The sequence below is a fragment of the Podarcis muralis genome, chromosome 3 (assembly GCF_964188315.1).
Source record: "Podarcis muralis chromosome 3, rPodMur119.hap1.1, whole genome shotgun sequence".
Lineage (NCBI taxonomy): Eukaryota > Metazoa > Chordata > Lepidosauria > Squamata > Lacertidae > Podarcis > Podarcis muralis.
Window position 1 is genome coordinate 56,672,993 of NC_135657.1, and position 23,501 is coordinate 56,696,493.

At 41.6% G+C, this 23,501-nt stretch overlaps 1 protein-coding gene across 1 annotated transcript; it reads left to right on the plus strand.

Moving 5' to 3' along the window:
* The first annotated feature begins 4,303 nt into the window (after nucleotides 1-4,303).
* KATNA1 (katanin catalytic subunit A1) lies at nucleotides 4,304-22,774 on the plus strand. Its single transcript, XM_028723646.2, has 12 exons — nucleotides 4,304-4,456; nucleotides 4,877-4,968; nucleotides 11,637-11,810; nucleotides 13,564-13,721; nucleotides 14,051-14,234; nucleotides 15,270-15,391; nucleotides 17,246-17,351; nucleotides 17,743-17,901; nucleotides 19,475-19,601; nucleotides 20,088-20,222; nucleotides 20,716-20,842; nucleotides 22,430-22,774. The coding sequence occupies exons 3-12, from the start codon at nucleotides 11,640-11,642 to the stop codon at nucleotides 22,626-22,628; spliced, it is 1,488 nt and encodes a 495-aa protein (XP_028579479.2). The 5' UTR covers nucleotides 4,304-4,456; nucleotides 4,877-4,968; nucleotides 11,637-11,639; the 3' UTR covers nucleotides 22,629-22,774.
* The last annotated feature ends 727 nt before the right edge of the window (nucleotides 22,775-23,501 follow it).

Genomic DNA, 23,501 nt, shown 5'->3' on the forward strand with positions numbered 1-23,501 from the left:
ATAGCTTAGGGGTTCTGGATTCAACTGAAGTTTCAGGTAGCCTTACTATGAGTGCCTTTTTCCAGCTATGCACCATTTTGAAAATAAATGATTTGGTCACTGTATTCCAGACCCTGGAAACTTTCCAGTTGGATCATTGCAGTGCACTCTCCATTGGTCTGCCCTTAAAGATTACTTAGAAAGCTCAATTGATCAGAATTACTGGCTAGGATTCCATTTTCAATCATATAATCCCTTTTCTTAAACAGCTGCATTGGTTGTCTGTTCATTTCTGGGCCCAGTTTAAGGTGTTCATGTTCGTGTTTAACAAGTCAATGGTGCTTCCGTCACGGTGTTCCGTTGCACCAGAAGTGGTTTAGTCCTGCTGGCCACATGACCCGGAAAGCTGTCTGTGGACAAACACTAGCTCCCTTGGCCTGAAGCAAGATGAGAGCCGCACCCCATAGTTGCCTTTCACTGGACTTAACCATCCAGGGGTCCTTTACTGTTTACCTTTAAAGCCCTAAACTACTTAGGCCTCATATGCCTGAAGGATCATCTCCTTCCCTGCAGACCCTCAGGTGTTAAGATCGGCAGAGGAGGCCTCTCTTCATAGTTTTGTTGCCTCCAAGAACTTTGGGCGAGGCTTAGAGAGGGGATTCTTTGTGGCAGCCTCTAAACTGGAACTCGCACCGCACTACAAAGTTTTCAGAGAATGCTGAAGATACACCTCCGTATCCAGGCCTTTGATACTTGAGATGTATATTTGTAGAACCTACCCTACTTTTGTGATTAAAAGGTTTATAACAAACTACAAAGTTATGTTCTAAATTGTTGTGACCCACCCTGAGACCTTAGATTGAAGGGCGAGTGATAAATAAAAATTATAGGTGCACAAATAAGGCCTGTTAAGTTTTCTAAATTTTGCCCATTACTGTTTTCAGCTAAGGAGTGATGATGTAACATTCACAAATGTAGACCCCAAAGTAATTATTTTAATTAAGCTTGTTAATATTTATATGCAGAGAAATTATGAATGTGATGTGTGACTCTGCATTTTGGAACATTTTAAAAATAATATTCTGCCTCATTTGTTCCCTACTGTCCATCCAAAACATTCCAACAAATGCTACTTTTTCTTGGGGAAGGAGTGCTAAATTAGGATAACTGGTGTTTGTGAGAGTCCTCATATAAACAGAATGTCATGCTTTCCCACTCTTTGTGACTTATAGTCTTGGTGGACCTATTCTTTATCAGTAGTCAGACTGGATTTATTGTAGCATCAGTTTTTATTAGCAATGTACTTCATCAGTTTGTGTGTCTTTATTGCCAAGTTGTGCCCTTGGAAAAACAGAAGATATGCTCATAAGCAATTGTGATGTTATAGTTGCCTTGTGTCCATGTGTAGATTTTCTCATTCCTTTTTCAAAGTAGTCTCTGGTGTGAATTTTGAATATTTTATAGACTGCACAATTTACATTTTTCTTCATGGAAGAAATTCTATTTTTTTAGTTTTGTAGTATTTTCAACAAAAAAGTTTGTGACGGGACCGAACAAAAGAGAGAAAACATAAACTTGTTCCACACTTGGTTTCTAAATAAACTTTTCAGTTAAAGCGTTAAAAATGTCATTGCTTTGCTTTTCCACATACACATATGACCTGTATTTATATAAAATGTTCTATAATCAGGTAATTGTATTGTAAATACTGTTGTACTATTTGCTTACATTCTTTCCTTGGGTGGGCCCTCTTGCTGATTCTTTTCTACCTTATTCGTAACCAACCCTGCAGAATGTTTGACTAAAACTTTTCTCTCTTTTTTGGAGACTTAAAAAAAAATCTGTTGTTGCAGTGTGCAAAGCTGTGATGGAGAACTAGTTTTTGGGATTTTGTTGATATTGTACGTCTGCTAGAGAATGCAGTGTGAGTGGGTTCATAGATGCTGCTGCTGTTACCCAAAGTACCTGTTAATTTTTGGCTGCAGATCTCTGGTATTTTAAACAAGACATTAGTATTTCCTGTAATGCAGCCAAAGGAAAGCAATGGTATATTTGGGTAAACATCTGATAGTAAAACTTTAAAATGCCTTAATATACCCCCCAGTGAAAGGCACTATTCAAGTTTACTTTTATATTGCATTTTGTATATATGCCTTTTGTATTGTAAACACTGCTGGTAAACATTACACTTTTATTAAGAAAATTCTGTAGTGTGAGAGAAGTGCCTTGATGGACAGTGTAACAATCATCTTTACATATTTCTGCATGTAATAACTATTTGGTAATCCTTTAATTCCTTGAGTGTCTTATGGATCTCTTTCCACTTTTTAAATCAGTTTTCTCTAATGTACCATTTGCTGAGGTAATAAAATTTAAATTCAATGAATAAGCTGCTAATCAAATATAATTTTCTACTGATGAAAAGTATTGGTTTGGTCTTCCTCCTCTTTGTTGAATGGGGATATTGAAATCCTGTTCATTTAAATGTTATACTGTATTTGTTTTTACTGGCCATGAATACCTGGCTCACAGAGCAATCCAAATCCTTAACAGGGAGCAACAGACGGATGGATCCATCAGCTCATCCAAAACTCTGCCACATGGGTGAAGGGTGGTTTTCATACATTTTCCTTGCACTAGCATTAGGCTTGTATAGCTGTCAGGGATCTACGGGTCTTTGGATCTCGGAGCTCCAATGCCTCTAATGTCCTGGCAGGGTGTTCTTTTTTGGGGGAGGGGAGCTTCTCTGGGTACCAGCAGCAGTATCTTCACACCTGCCCTCACAGAACTTGGAGCCACTGGTACCACGCACTCCCACCAGTGGTGCTCTTCACCAGCTGATAGGCCTGCACACCATCCCACTACCATCTGACATGAGCATCCAGGGGTTAGGTTTTTGCCCTCAGTTGTTATTTACTGTATTTCTAAAGTCCTCATGCCATGGGGTTCCAGGACAGTATACAAATAAGAGTATAAATCTTACTATGTAATGGAAACCCCCCCCCTAAATATAGGTATTTTGAAAACCACAGTTCATAAGACTGGTAATTTCTTCCCAACAGGTACAAATCTAAGACCCTATCCTATCTGTCTTTATTCTAAAGTAACATGAAGTAGCATTCCAAAGTACAAATATAATAAAATATAAAATCAAACCTAAAAAAAAAAAAATACACAGCACACTATGCTGCTTTTCTATACACACCTGAAAGTAAGCCCAGTTTAACTCTGTGAGGTCTACCTATTGGTAGATGCTCTGGACTGTTGCATTGCCATGATACTACAGTTTGTGAAATGTATGAGGCTCTGTGAAATGCTATGAGTGTAGTGTGAGTGTGCTGCTGCCAATAAGGTAAGGTAAAAAGGTCTTTCCTTGGCTTTGCTATGCCACTAAGCCAAAGAAGGAATCTCTACCCTCCACACGTCACCTCCCATCAGGCAGCAGAGCCAATGATCAAGGATAATAGAAGATACCAACCAAAACATCTGGAGGACCCCTTCTCAAAATCATATAGCCTTTAATTTCAGGAAAACAGAGGGCAACACCAAACCTGATGCCTCAACGCCTTCCACATGTGCTGAGTCAGAAATATTTTGGGCAGCAGGTTGCAGGACAGCCTCAAAGATGCACTCTCCCAAGCCCACATTCCCTGCATGTTCGCACTCCTGTTTCGGTGACGTCTGTCATATTCACGAAATGGAAGATTGCAGGATCCCCCCAGAGTCATAGTTACAGGCACCAACCAACCTGTTGGCAGACCAACTCTGTCTTACAAAGACGTCTGCAAACATGACAGGGCAACATCAACCCTGCCCTGTGGGAGTCCCTTGCAGGTGACTGCAGTGCCTGAAGGCAGACAGGCAGGTCCAGTAGGCTAGTTTGTACACACTCAGCCCGCTCTGTATCCTGCATTTAGACGTGCAAGAAGCCTTGTCAGAGATAAAGGGCACATTCCAAGCAGGCAAGAAGGCGCGGGGCCAGCGAGGGGTGAAGCGGCAGGATGAGGCTGTGGCTGGGAAAGACTTCCGAGAAGGCACCTCGGCCTAGGGATCCCCGTCCCTGACATGAAGAGTTCAGGGACCACCAGCCCCCCTTCCCAAAGAGAGCGAGAAGCCAGAAGCCGGCCGGATCCTTCTACCTCAAGAAGCCAAACAATGTGGCGGGTAGAGGCGGGGAAAGAAAGTAAAAAAGAAAAAGCGGGAAGAAGAGCCCGCCCAGCAGTGACGCCGCGAGTCCTGATTGGAGGAGAGAATATAAATGAACGAAGGGGGAAAGAATCCCACGCCACTCAGAGTCCCGAGAAAAAAAGAACCGCCCGGTAGGCGTTAGGACGCCGTGGGGCGGGACAAGAGCTGGCGCCTGCGCGCTAGCGACAGTGCCTCTGCGCCGAGTGGGCGGGAGGCGGCGCTGAGATGAGTCGGGCCCTAGCGCCACCGCCACGGTCGCCGCCGTTACGGAGCTGAGCGCGCCGAAGAGGTGAGTGAGCGTCCGCTTCCTCCTTCCGCCAGCCTCGCTTTCCCCGTCCGTCGAGCCCGGAGCGCCCCTCCCTCGCCGTCCGCCTCCTTCGGCGTCTTCTCTGGGCGTCTTCTGCCCCCCACAATAGCATCCGGAGTGGGATGTCGCCCCCCGAGCGGCGTTGGCGGGAGGGCTTTGAATGGGCTTTGCTGGTCAGCCTCTCCTCGTCCAGGAGGCCCGAAAAGAGGCTGGAGGGGAGGCGCCCGCGTCCCCAGCTCCCGGTTTCCTGCGGCTCCAGACCCTGTTTCGTCTCCTCCTCCTGCTCGAGACCTTCTTTGCATTCCCTTCCCTTCCTATCCCGCCCCCCCCCCCAGCACCTGCCCGTGTGAGGCATCCTGCGGGTGACTGGAGAGCCCTTTGCTCAGTTACGTGTTCTCTTAGGATTTCAGGTGATGCGGGAGACGTCACTGTCGGGCTACTCGTCCTGCCATTCCTTGGACTGCTTTCCGGAGTAAACAACACCTGCTTTTGGAGTAAGTCAGTCTCTCTTTTTGTATGGTTGGGGGCGGAGTGGGGACATCATCGTGAGTATTGGAGGGGTGGGGGGGACTTCTTTCTTCCCTGTGCCATAGGAGTGTGATTCCCAGCAACTGGTGCTCAGAGACATACTGGTACTGCCTTTGAAAGTGGAAGTAGAAGCCCTGGCCATTGTAGCGAGTAGCCATGGAAAGCTTTATTCACCATGGATTTGTCTAATCCTCTTTTAAAGTTATCCAGGTTGGTGATGCTACCTCTTGTGTGAGTGAACTCCATAGTTAAACTATGTGCTGTGTGTGAAGAAGCCCTTTCTTTTACCTGTCCGGAAACTTCCTGTATTCAACTTCACTGGATGTTCCCAAGTTACGAGAGAGGAAGGAAAAAATTTCTCTGTCTGCTAGTTCTCCATACTATACGGTTATAGATTTGGGAGTGCTCCCCACCTCACAAATCCTAGAAATTAATAAATGGTAGTATTTTGATGATTTGGGATGTGAAAGGAGAAGTGCAAACTGCAGAGGAATTTCTGGGCTAGTCTATTCAAAACAGAGCCATCAAGGAACAATAGAGTTCCAGTGATATCTGACCAATATTTTAACAGTGGCCCACTAATTAAAATAACTTGGCAATGCAAGAGAACTGTCCTTCCACCCCTGCCCTAAGGTGTGAACAGAGACTGGGGTTTGGAAGGTTGGCAGGGTGACTGTGTGTTTGAGGTGACAGGAAAAAGGAGTCTGGGAAGGAGGAGGAGGAAGAGAGACTGGGATCCATCTTTGGGCAGGCTGGCTGAGGGAGATGCCTTGACTCCAGGGCTTCACTGCTGCAGGGACAAGCCCTCTTGAAATGACCATGCTGTAAGATTTGGACTCCTCCCATGCAGACTGAAGCCATGACAGTTTCCACCATGTCTCAGTTCTTCAAAGGACCACAGTGCCTGGAACCCCGTGAGCATGAGCTCTTGCCACTGCTCAGCAGAGAGTGGGAGGCACCCAGCTTTTGTAACAATACATAATTTTATGCATCTTTATAATTTCTTCTTTAGATTTGTATAATGGCATTATGATATTGAGATCTTTATTTTCCATTCCTTTGCTAATGATCTTTAGCATGGAAGTTGCCTATTTTCACAGTTGCTGCATGACTGCATTGCAGACCTCCTGAAATTTCAGGTGTGTAGTCTGGGTTACATCTTGAACCATCATCGCCACTGGAGGCATGGGTTGCCCCAGAGGCTAGGAGTGCCTTTTCCTAGCCTTGAATGGTGCACCAGCCATAGCCATTCTTGGACAGGGCTAATCTATACACCATTAACTTCCAGGTTGGTTTACTGCAATGTGCTCTGTGTTGTGCTTGTTGCAACTTTAGGACCTGCGGCTAACTCAGTGGTTTGGTTGCTGAATGGTGCTGCCTACCATTGAGCATGTTACACTGGGGCAGGTTCAAGGTGCTTCTTGACATATAAGACCCTGAACAACTTGGGGCTTGGTTACTTGAGGGAGCACCTTCTCTCATATCATCCTGTCCGTTAATTGAGTTCTCTATATCAGGCCCTCCTAGTCATTCCATCACCTGCACACATGCATCCTGAAGCACCCAGGGGGAGATCTTTCCAGCTCTTGGAATTCCCTCTTCCCTTAAGTATGGCAGGTACAAACCTTGTGTTTTGGCCACTTTTATCAAGCATTTCCTTTATTTTAAACACCTAGCTTTCAGTGAAATATTTTTTTTTATTTTTCCACTGTTATTGTTGCATTAATGCTTTGTGTTATTTCTTAAATACGTTCAGAATAAGCTGCCCTGAAATTTGATAATAAGGATGGTATATAAATATTAGAAACAATGCTGGTGTTTATAGGACTAAATATTTCATTGTTTTCTTGTCCTGTAGATAATAAACACTGGGAGTGGAGAATTCAGTATCAGGATTGTGCATTATTGCTGTTTTTGTTGCAAGCGAGCTAATGTAAAATGATTACTCAGGGTCTGCTCCTGAAGTTTGCAAGAATGGGCATTTGGTCTTGATAAAATTATTGCATCTGTTGAAATTTTGTGGGTAGTCAATCTTTTGCCCTCCAGATGTTGGGCTACAGCTGCATCACTCCTGACATTTGGTTATGGGGGCGGGGGTGTAGTCCAACAATATCTGGGGGACACCTCTTTGGTTATCCCTGGTTCAGCAGAAGGTCATCTTCCCGGTTACACAGGAAGAGGAAAGGAGGAATATGAGCTTGAGGCTTGCTGTGGTTTGTGTAAATCCCCCTAAAGCAGCGGTCACCTTGGTTTTTAGACCCAAGAGAGAACACCCACACTCTTCACTTTTCCAAGGGATCTGGGTATAACTTTTGTGGCTAAGGCAGTAGTGCTCAGCAGAACAGGGTAAAGCTTCACTTTTTATATTTCCTTTCAACACTTGGGTCACTGCTCATTACTGAGAGGGTCAGCAGAGGCAGTAGGAAGGTTGGCTCTGCTCCACCAATTACTACTGGACTAATGTGTTTTTTAAAAGATGCAAAGAGGGATATACATTTCTCAGTGAAGGCACTCAGACTCTAAAAACTGGAAACATTGTAATCAAAATGTTGTTATTTAGTCCATATTTTATTTTTGTTATTATATGTACAACTAATAATGGCAACAAAGTGTTCTGGTTCTAATAAGTGTACAGGAGCCTAATAAACAATCTTCAAACAGGTCAGAACTGGAAGCATAGTGTAGCAAGCTGTAATACAACAACAAGCATTTTCTCTTGATTTCAGTGTTTTAATTTTCTCAAAATTGATATTGGTGGGACTTTGACTTTGGGTACATTGTGCCCATAATGCTCTGGTTTTCTAGAGCAGGGGTTGTCAACCTGGTCCCTACCGCCCACTAGTGGGCGTTTCAGGATTCTAGGTGGGTGGTAGGGGGTTCTACGGCACAAGCACTGGTGGGCGGTAAGGAAATTTTACCATCAAGAAAAATGCATTAGTGGGCAGTAGGTATAAAAAGGTTGACTTACCCCTGTTTTAGAGTAAAAGAATGAACAAAGTAGCATGCATATCAGAGGGGATGAAGGTAGCAATGCTTTTGTCTATCTCTGTTATCCATTTACAAATAACTTTTCAAAATTAACTGTGAAACTCTAGCAGATGGCAGAATTTTGAATTGTCATTTCAGAAGCAACACTCTCCTTATGTAGTATTGTTCAGTGCTGGATCTACAAGTTTTGTCATAGGGTGCAAAAGCCTTGTTTTTTGTCCTAGGGTGCCACCCATTCTCCCTAAAGACATATGCTTTAAAAAGGTCTCATATAGGTTGGTGGGTTAAGTCAAGGAAAGGGAGCTTTGAAAATGAGTTGCTAGTTTCCTTTATACTTCGCTGTCAGATTTAAAATTCAATTAAAAGCAAAATTAAATAATAATAATAGTTTAGTAGCCAGGACCATCCAATAGAGGAAATCAAGTTACATACACTTCTGTCTTCTTGGATGTATGAAGCTGTCTGTGTTCCCAGTTAGCCCACACACAGGTTACTAACTGTAAAGCATTAGGGGAGGCCAGTATATAGGGGAGTGCCTGCAAGGGGGCCACCCTCCTGGTTTGCTCTGCCCAGGGTTCATGTGCTTGCCCTGCTTTGTGCAGTGGATACTAGGAAGCAGGAGGTGACTGGAAGGGAAAGGAGGGAGAGGCACTTATCTGGACTCATCTCCTGTGGCGGGGTGTGTACCCTGAAAGCTGAGGATCGGGTGGGAGAAAAAAGGAGGCATTTGATGACAGCATATCTGTGGGTGCTGCCCTGGGCATTTCCAGCAAGGAGGCAGAGGGGGTGCAGCTGCATCTGTAGTGGTGAAGTGGAAGGAAGAGGAAAACAAGGAGGGCTGCCCATCTGTCTGCCTTGGGACCTGCTGCGTCTTGGAACAAGGGCTGCCAGGCAACAGTGAGGCAAGGCAAGGCAAGGCAAAAATGGCAGGGAAGGTTTTGGGCTCTACTGCTGCTGTTGCTGCCACGCTTGCATTATCTGGCTGCTGTTTGCCTTCTGCTGCCAACCCAACAGACCAGACCCAATGTGAAGTGAGAGCCTCCTCCCTGCCTTTTGTCTCCTTTCAGCATTGGTGTGTGTGTGTGTGTGTGTTGAACCCAGTAATTTTGAAGCCCCCCCCCCCTAATGTGCCGTCCAGGGGCACTTACCCGCTTTCTCCCCACACCCGATCCAGCCCAAGTATTGTTTTGGGAGAGATTCATTTAGCAGCAGAGCACACAAACACACTTTAAAAAAATATATTTAAATAGATGGTTTGAATAAAAAACATAATGCTAAAGTACTGTATGATGTCATGACTGGAAATGCATTTTATACGCTTCATAATTTCTCTTTGGAAGCTGAGCTTCTGTTAGTGCTGTTGTTACATGTCTTGGAAACTGCTGTGAAGTTTTTAGTGTACAGCTTGTGTGAGAAAACATGCTTCCAAGATTTCAGCAAGCTTTCTCATAGATGTTGAGGATGGGTAAGAATGGTTCTCATACCTGATACACCTGTTTGCTAGTATGAGCTGATGACTAAACTAGTTTGAAATTACAAGTTTATCAAGATGATGAAAACAATTAAGCATGTAATGGCAAGTCATAAAGGAGATTTGGGTTTTTTGGATTCCAGAGTTTAAAAGCATATTACAGTTCGGTTTTTGCAGTAAAGCACGAGAGATAAGAGTGCTCTGAAAAGTCATAGGCAGGCAAAAAAGAAAGGAAGTAGATAATACTGAATAAAACGGTAGTAATAGTAAGCAAGGAGAAAACCAGAGGAGGAGTGTTTGAAATGAGAGAGCACTGTACACAAAGTAAATCCCATTAAAGAGCCACATACTAAACAAAGCAATGTATTTTAGTATTAATTTAAGTGTGGTTGGTATCTTCAATGAAATTTTGTTTAACTTTTTTTAAAACTTAAGACACTTAAAAACAGGTTTTTTTTAAAAAAAAGTGTACAAAATGATCAAAACGTATAAAAATCAAAATTATATACCAATATCATAAAATAAAATTCTAAAAATTACATGGTGATCAGTAGAATGTTCAACTAATAGCTGTTTATCAGGTCAATGTAGTTTGGGCCTCTGTGTTATCGGCAGGGGAAGCTGCAAACTTGCTGCCGCACCCTGCACTACTTACTGCCAGTTATGTCAGCGTGTTTTGAGTTTCTATTAATATAAGTTCTGTAGCCAGAAATGTTACCTATAACTAGTTTCAACATGTAGCTCTGAATGGATTGCGTACGAAATCTCATAGTAGCACTTGACGCAGTGAAATGTGTTTTAAAGGGATAAAGCAGAGAGCTTTTACCAACTTCAGTGAGAGTCATTCCCTGAGTTTTAATCTCGTGTTACCTACAAACAAGCAGAAATCAAAAGTGTAAAATTTCCACTAGACACAAAATGCTGCAGAAATGATCCTGCATTTGTTTTTAAGTGTAATTCTATCCTAAATCCCTCTTCCATGGATAACCAGATTAATTTACTTAGAACATAGTGCAGAACATTTAATGTAACATTTATGGCTGCTTATTTATGTCTCACCAGAACAATGATCTTTTATGAATGAGCCATTAAGATACATTAGGTTTTCTAAGGGTGAACTCTTGGAATGCTGGGAGCAGATTCCAACTAACTCAATGGCACTTGCTGCTGAATAGCACTTCTGAAGTCATAGAAAGAGAGAACATTTTATAATAATTAAGAAGTCACGATGCAGTTGGGCAACTACAGTGTGTCTTCTCCTTCCATCAGCCTCCCTCCTGTTGATAGCATTTCTGTAATACATATGGGCAGCCCAGGATATTTAATGTATTCTGATAAAAAATTGAATTTTTCCCCCTTACTTGGCTTTAATGGAGCATCTTCTGCCCATCATAGTTGTCTCATGTACTTCTATGTTTTTAAAAGCCCTTGGTCACTGTGAACTCAGCTGTACAGCTGCAAATAAAACTTTTTAAGTGCAATATACGATGTGACACTATATGGCAATGGTGAACCTTATGGAAAATTCAATGTATTTTTTAAATGCTTTTAAAAAAGCATTTTCAGAACATTTTTTATGTGTGTGTAGATTGCACCTGTGTCTCCCAGCCATACCAGGAAATGCCAGGGATTAAATTTCAGGCCTTCTGTATGCAAGTCAGGTGCTTTAAGACTGGTAGGGGAAATCTTTCAGATTCTGAATTTGAATAATACAAAGCAATGAAACTGGGACTGGAGGGGAAGCCATGTGTCTGGTTGCTATATACCATAAAATTTAATTCTTCAGTTTATGTTATAGTTATTCACAATTAACAGTCTAACGTAAATTATGACAAATTTACAGACTATGTGCAACTTCTATCTTTATTTAAAGTATAGTTCTTTGGAGATGAAACTGTTTGAATATGCTGGAACTATGTATTGAGTAATGCTCGTGTCATGACTTTTTGACAACAGCCATGTTCACAATAGATTCAAAGGTCTTTGAGACAGATGGCTTTGTGACAAAACATAAGTGTTCTGTAGTACTAAGACTATTTCACATAATGTATGAAAAATTGAAATACAGCATGAGAACCTTTCCATTCTTACACATTTCCACCTTACACATTCAACAGGTTTTCTTTATAGCCCAGCTGTTGTATATTCCAATTGCAGCATTTTTTCCCTCCCCAGCTTATGTTGACCATGAGTCTTGTCATGATAAGTGAGAATGTGAAGCTGGCCCGTGAGTACGCCTTGCTGGGAAATTATGACTCTGCAATGGTCTATTACCAGGGAGTACTTGACCAAATGAATAAATACCTCTCTTCTGTCAAAGACACATACCTCCAGCAGAAATGGCAACAGGTGGGTCATCCTTTTTCCATTGATTGGGTTCTTACTTACACTTAATTCATAAGGTCCTTAGCTTAAAAAAATTGCTTGATAATAATTTGCTTACAACAGATCGATTAAATTTTATAAACACGCACATTTCTAAAACCTCCTCTTGGTGAATTCCTGACTTACATTTACTAAAGAAAAGCTGCTACTATTTGTTAGAGAAAAGGGCACCTTTAATTTTTAAGTTACCTATTATTTTAATAATTAAAAAGCCTCAAAAATAAACTCAGCACTGATTAAAATCTGATGCCAGTGCTTAATTAAAGTTCAAGCCAAACCTTGTCCACTCAGAAGCAAGTCCTATATTGAATTCACTGGGGTTTTCTCCTAGGTATGTGGAGTTTGGATTTGCAGCCTTAGTTGATTAATCTAAAACTTACTGCTCTGATGAATTGTCTTAATTAATCACTATCATGTGAACATCTGAGCCCTTCCTGGAATGTATCACTTCAGACTACTGGTGAGGAGTTGCATTTATGAATGCTCTCCCTTAATGTTTTTCAAAAACACAACTTTATGTACAGAAAAATGTGATTTTTTTCTGGCATATTGTGGTTCTTTCATGTATAATAATAATAATAATCATTTATTATTTATACCCCGCCCATCTGGCTGGGTTTCCCCAGCCACTCTGGGCGGCTTCCAACAAAGTATTAAAATACAGTAGTCTGTTAAACATTAAAAGCTTCCCTAAAGAGGGCTGCCTTCAGGTGTCTTCTAAAAGTCTGGTAGTTGTTCTACTCTTTGACATCTGGTGGGAGGGCGTTCCATAGGGCGGGTGCCACTACCGAGGAGGCCCTCTGCCTGGTTCCCTGTAACTTGGCTTCTCGCAGCTAGAGAACTGCCAGAAGGCTCTCGGCGCTGGACCTCAGTGTGAATGATCATCTGAAATTTCCTGTCAGAGAATTTGCTCCTGCCACACTGGGAGTTGTATTCTTTCTCAGTACTAAAGGTATGATCAATGCCTGGATGGGAGGCCACATGGAAATCCTACATATGCCTCAGGAATATAAATATTTAAAGTGGGATATAAATAGAATAATGGTGCATCATTATGACTTGCTTCTTTAGTACTGGAATATCTTGTAATAGCCCAAGTAACCTTGAAAGGCCTGCAGTAAATACCAGTTGAGGGCTTTTGAGGTGCATTACCGTGCTTGCTATGAACTTTAGATTACAGAGGTCTGTTCTGGAATAACTCCCTCAAAGGGCACCTAGCATATGGGCGATCCTTAAGAGTAGCTATTGCAGAGAAATAATACTGTACCTTTAATATGGAATGGTACATTCAAATGAACTTCCAAGTTAATTAGCATAAGTTTGCAAACAGTACAAAGTTTTATTCTCTGGAATGAACTTTAAGCGTAAAAAAGTTTGAATGTAAGATCCATTGAAAGAAAAGTCTAGCATGTAGTGGTGCATTTGTTCCCCATTTTGGTGCAGGATTTGGGAATCTTTGGTAGACCAGGTCAACTTCCTATAAAGTAACATATTTATCTTGAAAACTTCCAAATGGCCCCTTCATCCAAAATAAAGATAAAAATAAAAGACTGATACACTATCAAAACAAACAATTGAAGAAAAGAAAAGCAAACAATTGAAGTTAAACATCTATAGCAACTTCTAATGGAGCCCTATTTATTTTCTAAAGCTACGTATGCTCAGCTAGGGACACGTTTCTACCTGTTAAAGCTATCCTTTTCATGTTTTCAATCAGGTTAGGCAGGAGATAAGTGTAGAAGCGAAGCACGTGAAGGATATCATGAAAACACTAGAAAGCTTTAAATTAGACAGCACGCCTTTGAAAGCTGCGCAGCAAGAATTACCGGCTCATGATGGAGAAGTTTGGTCCCTGCCTGTACCTGCTGAACGTAGGTAAGAGATGCCGAGAGTGTAAAGTGGATCAGGGAAGCCCAAAACATTACATTTAAAATGTCTGTGAGGCCCACACACTGGTTCCAGTTCCTAAGTCAGGGGGAAAGCTTTCTGCGCTGTCCCCGGTAAATATACCTTAGCAGTCCACATGGAGCCTCAGCACAGACCTTGCCCAGGAGGGGGGATTCCTAAGATCTATTGCCCCATAATGTAAACTATTCAGATCCTCCTAGGTCCAAACAAAATGCTTATGCACTTGTCCCTATGTTGAAAGCTGCTTTAGTTTAGCTTTATTACAGTTTTCTCTTTTCCATTTTCTAACTAACCAGAAGTTCACCAGGAGCCAGGAAACGTCAGTCTGCTCATTGCAGTGATTGCAGGAGCCAAAATAATCGAGCGAGTGCAGCGCCTAAAGTCTCCAGCCGTCCCTCCTCCCGAAGCTCTAACGATAAAGGCAAAATAATCCGTGGCCGGGAAAAGAAGGATCCGCAGAATAAAATGAAAGAAGAAAAAGTAAGTGTCTAAAATGTGAAGCTAGTTCTTAGAAGTGCCCCTCTCACCATTTGGATCTCTCTCATATACACTGTCAACATTCTCAAGAGGCAGGAGGTGTAAGGTTTTAGGGAAGAGTAGTTTTAAACATGTCAATTTTGAAGCCCCATTACATTCAGTAGTGCATATTTCCAGGTAAATGTGTATAGAATTGCAGCCGTAATGAAACTAAACGTGGCGTTTTTGTCAAATGGTACAAAGATGAATATTATTAGAATTTCCTTTCAGAGAGTCTGAAGGCTATAGTGTATTTAATAAGAGCATAAGTAGCGCCTGCTGGATCAGGCCAAGGGCCAATCTAGTCAAGTATCCTGTTCTCACAGTGGCTGAACAGCTGCCTGTGGGAAACCAGTAAGCAGGATTCGAGCACAACAGCATTCCCCTCTCCTGTGGTTTCCACAAATGGATGGAGTCATTCCATTCACAGAATAACTTGATATAGTAGAGGCTTCAGTTAATGGAAGGGGACCATTTTCACCAACACCCACCATGGCACTCCAGCACTGCTCAACGCTCCAGAATATATCTTTGGGGAAGGGATCAATGGGGTTGGTAAAAATGGTTTCCCCTCTTCCACTAGCAGAGACCTCCACTATGTCCTTCCAGCCTTTGATAATCTTGGGTGGAGCCGTGGGTGCTTTTACAAAACATTTCCATTGTAAAATGCTATATAAATATACCTAATGCCACAATTCAGTAACGGAATTATTTATTATAACAAGGTGCCAGATCAGTTTATGGCTCAGCTGACTTCTGAATTAGCTAGCCTGCGCTTGGGGATGATTTTAATAGTTCCACCCAGTGCCATATTTCCATCTTGAATTTGCATTATTCTGGAATGGCTGTAAGCTGTGTAGACTATGCCCACTTTTGCCTACAGGGCCCTTGCTTCTATTATAATTAAGCGGGCATTAAGCCAGGTATAGTGATTCATTGTGTGGACAATTTTAAAATAACAAATGTAGGTTTGATATGCAAACTGTGTTTGTAATGCAGAATAAGCCCTCGTCTGACATTTCAGAATCTGAGCCAAAGAAATTTGATAGCACTGGATACGACAAAGACTTAGTAGAAGCTTTGGAAAGAGACATCATTTCCCAAAATCCCAATGTTCGATGGTAAGTGTAACCCATCTCTGTAATTTTTTTTACTTGGGAAGTATGTGTGTAAGCTCAATCCTTTAAAGAGGGTAATGCCAATGCTTGGTTAAAAATTAAATTTAACCTGACAACAGATTGTAGGTCTTCCATTAATAATATTTTTCATTCAGTTTACGGCAAGATATTACATTCAAGGAATTAAGTGTATCAGGCCTAGCTCAGTGCAAAATATTGTCCACTGTGACCTGCCAACTTATTTGCATCGTTCAGCTGAATCTAGCACAAGGCTTCTATAGAGGGGATATCACCACATCATACCTACTGTGCAGCCAGGAACAGCAAAATAATGGTACACAACTAGATGCTATACCACAACATCAGTGGTCTGAAAGAATAATAAGCATACTCTTAACTAATGCTGCTATACAGACTTCCTTGCTTAGAAGCAATCCTGTTACCACGTAGCCAGCTGAGTGGCCATTCACTCATTGGTTGGCACCCTGTATTTGCTATGAACAGGATGTAGTTTTAGTGGCTGAAGCGTAAATGACTACTGTCCCAATGTGGGCGAGTCAACAGTTGTTAAGAGTTGCTAATTATCTGAATTAACATTTTTCTCCTTTGTGTATACATAAGGCAAGAATGTTATAAAATGAGCTTAACATATACACTTGCACCAAGAATCCCTGGAAAAGATTATCAGTTTGCCCCAACAGAATTTTTCTTAGAATATTACATGAGCCAGTTTTCAGTGAGGGTGGGAGAATGAGTTTGTGCATCTTAAAATTAGAGCTTGTGTAGTCTGTATTTGGGCCTGCTCAATGCCTGAAAGGGGGGGGGGGGGGAGAACACTCTTCTGACTTAGAGAAGCAAATTGCCTGCTTTCCTTGGTCTTTACTTGCCATATACAACCAATGGATTGGTTTCTGTTTCTATTATGAACCTGTACTTTAAAAGCAAATTCCTTCATACTGAAACACTTCATTCTTACTAAATCCTGAGGAATGTGCCCTGCTGAGTAAACATGAATAATATTAGGCTACTTGTGCCCAAAGAAAGGGCTGGCACATACTGTACAAAATAATGTTTCTCCACAACTTAGAATGTAACGGTTGTGGTTGTGATTGATTGTTTGTTTGTTACTTAATTTATATTTTGAAACTCTCCAGAGCAGGAGGTGGTTTGAGGGGCTGCAGGGGGAGGAGGAATTGCTGGAAACAGCCAGCCTGCTCAGTCTGCTAATATATGTTTTCTGTCAGCAGTGGGACACCCACTGAATACCTTTCTGTGGTTTTTGACTTCTTGAATATTTATAATTTATATAACAAATGCACGTATTTATAAAGCTTCACCTCTAATCACTTTTAGCCTTGGTTTATATATAAAATCATATTTTAACTTGGTGTGTTAAAAAGTCAAAATGTAACTGAATGTGGTGCCTGCATTCAGAGAGCATTTTAAGCCAGGTTACTTTAAGGGATGATAAATATTACTGAAATGCTTAAATGAAAAAAACACCTGAACTTTTTATATTAAAAACAACTTTATGATAGACTTCCATGTGTAAGAACATTTTGTACAAACAACAAGCGTGTTGATGTACTGATAGTTTTCTCCTGGAACGGAATTACAGAGTATGCAAATTTACTTGGAACAGAATGCTGACACCTGGGAGCAGATAGAATTCAAATGAGAAACTATTTATTTGATATTCTTCTGTAGAGAGTCATAGAAGGTTTCAGCTGCAGGTAGGAATGCATCTTTTAGAAGCTAACCCAAGGTTACTGTCCAACTGTGATAGGGACTCTTGAATGGAACAGTAATTAGTTGCTTCTAGCATGTTGTAATCTGTTAATTTCTTTTCTTAAACAGGGATGATATAGCTGACTTAGTGGAAGCTAAAAAGTTGCTCAAGGAAGCAGTGGTTTTACCCATGTGGATGCCAGAATTCTTTAAGGGGATTAGAAGGCCCTGGAAGGTAAAATCATGCAATTTAGTTTTGAATTAATAATGTTTTCTTATGTCCTGATTGGGCACAATTTTATTAAGAGAAAATGATGAGTTAGTATTAACCTAAAATCTGAATGCAATTATTGTATGGCTAGTATTTCTCACATTTTAGCAATAGAGCAAAATATATCACAATTCCACTGAATGCAATGTGTAGTGATCTGGATACGTAAACAAGTTAAGTAAGAATGCCTGCTGTTCTGATCCTCAAAGCTAGGATACCATTTTCTTAGACATGATATTAAAGCACATTTGGAGAAAAGGAAGTTCTAAAGCAATTTCCAATGGAAAATGTGTTCTAGATATCTCAAATGAGAAACTTTCTGAACCTTTTTTTGGACTTCCTTTCTTTTACATAGGGTGTTTTGATGGTTGGTCCTCCTGGCACTGGAAAAACGCTGCTTGCAAAAGCTGTGGCTACTGAATGCAAGACAACCTTTTTCAACATATCATCGTCAACACTTACTTCAAAATACAGAGGAGAATCTGAAAAACTTGTTCGACTTCTATTTGAAATGGTGATTTTAGAGTTCACTGTTGGTTCTTTGATATATATTTTGGATGAATAATAGTTTCTAGAATATACCTGGCTTCTTGTCTTAAATTTATATTTAAGATTTTTCAGACTTCTAGTTGTACAGCAGCTAAAGGGTAGGCATATTTGTATGTAATGGTTGTTGTGTTACATTGGTCGGTTGAGCAGGCCTGACCAGCGTTGGGCTATCGTGGGCAAGACTCCTTGTACTGTCATAATTATGTCTTAACATAGTACCAGTCCTATCTGACTGCAATGGGCTATTCTCCTTTACCAGACAAGCATGATGCAGTTGCATCACAAAATGTAGAGGGGTGTGTGTGTGTAGCCAGCCTCATTCCCACACCACCCCTCTCCATTTAAAGTCTTACAGGTTGCTTTGCCACTTAGCAGTGAATTGCATAGTAGCACCTCCCTTGGTTTCATACTATTCAAGTTAATGTATAACTTCTATTACTTTTTAAATGAATCTAGATTCAGGTACTGGGGACGCTGGTGGCGCTGTGGGTAAAAGCCTCAGCGCCTAGGGCTTGCCGATCGAAAGGTCGGCGGTTCGAATCCCCGCGGCGGGATGCGCTCCCGTTGCTCGGTCCCAGCGCCTGCCAACCTAGCAGTTCGAAAGCACCCCCAGGTGCAAGTAGATAAATAGGGACCGCTTACTGGCGGGAAGGTAAACGGCGTTTCCGTGTGCTGCGCTGGCTCGCCAGATGCAGCTTTGTCACGCTGGCCACGTGACCCGGAAGTGTCTCCGGACAGCGCTGGCCCCCGGCCTCTTGAGTGAGATGGGCGCACAACCCCAGAGTCTGGCAAGACTGGCCCGTACGGGCAGGGGTACCTTTACCTTTACTAGATTCAGGTAGGTAGCCGTGTTGGTCTGATGCAGTCAAAAAAAGTTTAAAAATTGTCCAGTAGCACCTTAGAGACCAACTAGGTTTGTTCTGGGCATAAGCTTTTGTGTGCATGTACACTTCTTCAGATACGTATCTTCAGTATCTGAAGAAGTGTGCATGCACACGAAAGCTTATACCCAGAACAAACGTAGTTGGTCTCTAAGGTGCTACTGGACAATTTTTAAAATTTATTATGAAGCATTCCAAAGCCTGCTTGCATGCTGCCCAGAATTTTATTTGAAAGTTTGTTGGGTCTCTGGATGTTGGATTAATGCATAACATTTGGCCATGCTGGCTAGAAATGGCAGTTGAAGTCCAGTGTCTGGGAACCCAAGATTGTTGCTTTAGGGGTAGACTTTGGTAATATGGTGCCCTGAGAAAAGGCAAAATTTGGCATTGTCCCCTTCCCTCCCAAAAAACTTTGAGTAGGTACCCATATAAATATAGCGATGATGATGCACCCTCTCTGCTTGGCACCCTGTGCAGGAGAACCACCCGGATCACCCTAAATCTGGTGCTGGTTGCTGACTTGAGAGGGGAAAACTGTAATTGTATGGACTTTCAAGGTTATATGCCATGTTTTAGTGAAGTAAGTTGTTAAATATAGCCCAATGGTACTTCTGGTGATTTAAGTTCAATTGATGTTCCTTCATCTTGTCTCTCCAGGCTCGATTCTATGCACCAACAACAATATTTATAGATGAAATCGATTCTATCTGTAGTCGCAGAGGAACTTCTGAGGAGCATGAAGCCAGCCGAAGGGTGAAGGCAGAATTGCTCGTTCAGATGGATGGTAAATAAGCTCAGTTCACATTGTGTTAAAGAGATGTGGAGCTCAAAGTAGGAACTTTGATGTGACATTATAGTAGCAACACTGTACTAATATTTCTGCTTTGGATCTGAAATTATGTATGACTGTTTAGAGTAGTAGTTTTGTGCTGTACGTGTATCGTGTGGATGTAGCCACTGTCTGAATTACTGTGGTTGTGGAATCATTGAACAGTCTTAATTTTGCAGTCCAGTGGATAGACTTCTGAAAAGTGTTTTCCCTCTTTACAAAGCTGTCTTAGTCGTTCTGCTCCTGTTTTTCTTTTTTAGTAATTAAATGCAGCAGCAGGGGGAGCTGCTTCAATAGCCAAGAGAAACTTTATTCAAATTGTTCAGTGCAAATCTGTTGCCATTTTATGCAGGTGATTAAAATTCACATTGGCTTTAACTTTGGATAGCTTCCAGAATTTTGTGACCTCCCCTTATAACTTCCTCTTTCCTTCTGATTTAGGTGTTGGAGGGGCTTCTGAAAATGATGACCCTTCCAAAATGGTTATGGTACTAGCTGCTACTAATTTCCCATGGGATATTGATGAGGCCTTACGACGGCGGCTGGAGAAGAGAATTTATATTCCTTTACCATCAGGTAGAACAACATCCATTTTGGGGGAAACCAACCTTTTTATTTATCCTGAATTTTGAATTCTGAACCTGAATTTCGTATAGGACTGTATTGGGAAATAGGGGTGATGCTTCCAAGTGGCCTCCGGGGAAAATACTCCCCCAAGAAGTAGAATCCCAGATTTGTGCCGCCTACTATGGAAGGGACAGAAATGCAATAGAGGCTCCGCAGCTCCCAGTCTTCCCTCCCAGTGTTCCCTTCTCCCCTGGGAAGTCCCCTGAACCTCCAGAGCTGCGATTAGGGTGGCAGTTTGGGTTGCAGTGAAAATCACTTCCCTTCCTTGGTAGTGTTGCTTGTAAACTTTGGCACACAAGATTCTCGGGTGGCAAAAAGCAGAACTTAAGTGCATGTTTAGGAACCCATTTTTGAAAGCCTCAGCATTTTGTGAAAGTTAGTAACTATGCTATGTGGTTCAAACTATTTATATTGTTACTTTTAAAAAAATGTTCCATTTTAGCCAAAGGTAGAGAAGAACTTCTAAGAATAAGCCTGCGAGAGTTGGAACTTGCTGATGATGTTGACCTTGCCAATATAGCACAAAATATGGAAGGTTATTCCGGGGCTGACATTACTAATGTGTGCAGGTACGTTAAAACTGTAACACTTCTAAAATAATTAAGGCCTGTTTTAAGCATACCTACTCAGAAATGTGAATGAATAATAATTTAATTGGGGCTTCTATTGGAATCCAAAATTTGTTTATGAAAATACATTAATGTTGCCGTTTGTCCACTGGCTTACTTCTGCTTTGATAAAAAAATTATACTGAAACTACTTCCCAGCCAGGCAGTCTTTATTCTTCTCCCTCTTCATTCTCCTCTAGTGCAAGGAAAGCAGATAGGTTCAACCTATTTGTCTACTTTCCTTGAACTTGGGGAATGGCAGGTTTGTATACCTTTCCCCCCTAGACCCCATTCTCTGCCACATGATGGGTTTTTTCCTTCTCTCATGTATTGTTCCTCTCCGCTCTACATTTTGTTTTATCCTTTTTCTCTGGCCATATTCACTTTTTCCTCATCCACATCAGTTACCTTCTCTTATTTCTTCCACTCCCCTCTACTCCCTCTCCATTATTTTTTTCCTGCCTCACTCAGTAAATCTTTCTCTAACCCCATACCTGTCTCAACTGCACTACTTGTGCCTTTTCTCAGTAGGTGAATCTGTTCAGCCCTTGCAAAATAAAGAGGGCAATGCCCATATCATCCCCTCCAAAATGACTCCACACTCCTTGCCTTCTGTCATCTATTAGCCTAGCCAGTGTCACTGTTTGAAATACCAAAATTCCTGTCTTCCCATTGAAGGCAGTTTTGATATTTGACAGAGCTGTAGCTGTAGAGCATCTGCTCCGAATGCATAAATTCCTAGGTTGGAAATATCACTTACCTGAAATCCAAGTGAGCCACTGCCAGTCAGTGTAGACAATACTGAACTGGATGGACCAATGCTCTGACTCTGCATAAGGCAACTTCCTGGATTCTTGTGATATTTTGCTGAAGGGAGATACCAAAAATGTGTAGCGGTTTCTGTGAGTATACAGTGGTACCTCGGGTTAAGTACTTAATTCGTTCCAGAGGACTGTTCTTAACCTGAAACTGTTCTTAACCTGAAGCACCACTTTAGCTAATGGGGCCTCCTGCTGCTGCTGCACCGCTACTGCACGATTTCTGTTCTCATCCTGAAGCAAAGTTCTTAACCCGAGGTACTATTTCTGGGTTAGCGGAGTCTGTAACCTGAAGCGTATGTAACCTGAGATACCACTGTACAAAGGATAAGACATGCATGATCAGAGAGAGAGAAAAGAATGATAAAAAGGTGTCTCTGTAAGCTGGGTTTCAAGCTGGGTCTCAGATTCCAAATTACTGCAATAGATTTATGTGATCTACTGAACTGTTATTAATCCACCGTTGTAGAAGTGGGAGCCTGCATGCCTCCAGATGTTGCTGGACTGACTCCAACATCTGGAGAGCCACAGGTTCCCTATCCATGCAGTACTGAATACAGTACGAAGTCCTCAGATGTGTTTCCGTTTGTGTGCTGAAGGTCAAACTTTCCAAGCAGTCTCTGTTTGATATTTTAAGCATGCCAGTGTTCATCTACAGCTACTGTTAGCCATTTACTTAGGACCAGTGGCATTGTGTGTTCTCATTAAGTCTAATCTTGGATACCAACAGGGATGCTTCACTAATGGCTATGAGAAGGCGTATTGAAGGCTTGACACCAGAAGAAATCCGAAATCTTTCCAGAGATGAAATGCACATGCCAACCACAATGGAAGATTTTGAAATGGCTTTAAAGAAAGTTTCGAAGTCAGTCTGTGCTGCGGACATTGAAAAATATGAGAAATGGATATTCGAATTTGGATCATGCTAAGCCTTCCTACCTTGAGATATCTGCCTTAAGTCTTCAAACAATTCCAGAAGTAATTAAAAAGTAGTGCAACAGGGCACTGAGTACTATTTTTTAACTTTTGTAATTACAGTTAACAGCAATATCCTTAATAAAGTTAGTTTTTTAAACTGCAGCTCATTTTTTACCTCTTGCACCAGTTGTCCCTTCTGTTCTCTGCACAAGGTATTTGCATGTAAACTAGTCTTACTTCCATCTATGCACCCAACTAATGCAATAGTATTAGTTGGGAAGTGTTATAGGTACCTATTTACAGATAACAGGGTGAAAACCTTTTGACATAGATCCACATTTTCAATTTTTTATATTCAAATAGAGTAAGCTTGCTCTGCTGTTTGCCTACACTTTTAATGATAAGTAAAAGTGAACCACCTGAGCCTCAGGTGACAGCAAAGGATCCAAAATGACCCCCAAAATACATACCTGCTCCTTCAGAGTATATAATCCCATCAGGAACAGGCAATCTCCCATCCATACAGCCTAAGGAACCACTCACTAACAGTGCCCTAATTCTGTAACTTTAGCGAATGACATAAACATTCAATGGGAATCAATGCTAGGTGGTGCTGGGAAACACAAATGGCACAAGGAGAATTCACAGGAGAAAACCAATGGCAATATATAAAGGGTAACATGGTGCTGGTAAGAAAATAAATATTTTGCCTTGTCTCACACTTTGCTCTGGAGACCTTATTCACCAAGCAGCAGTAGCATTTCAGTATTATGAATATGTAGTGCTTTGTGTTCTAGCATGGCAGTTATCTCGAAAATGGAGTACTTTTCAATATAAAATATTTGAAGGCATTCTTTTCATGTGAAGTCATAGGCTTGATAGCC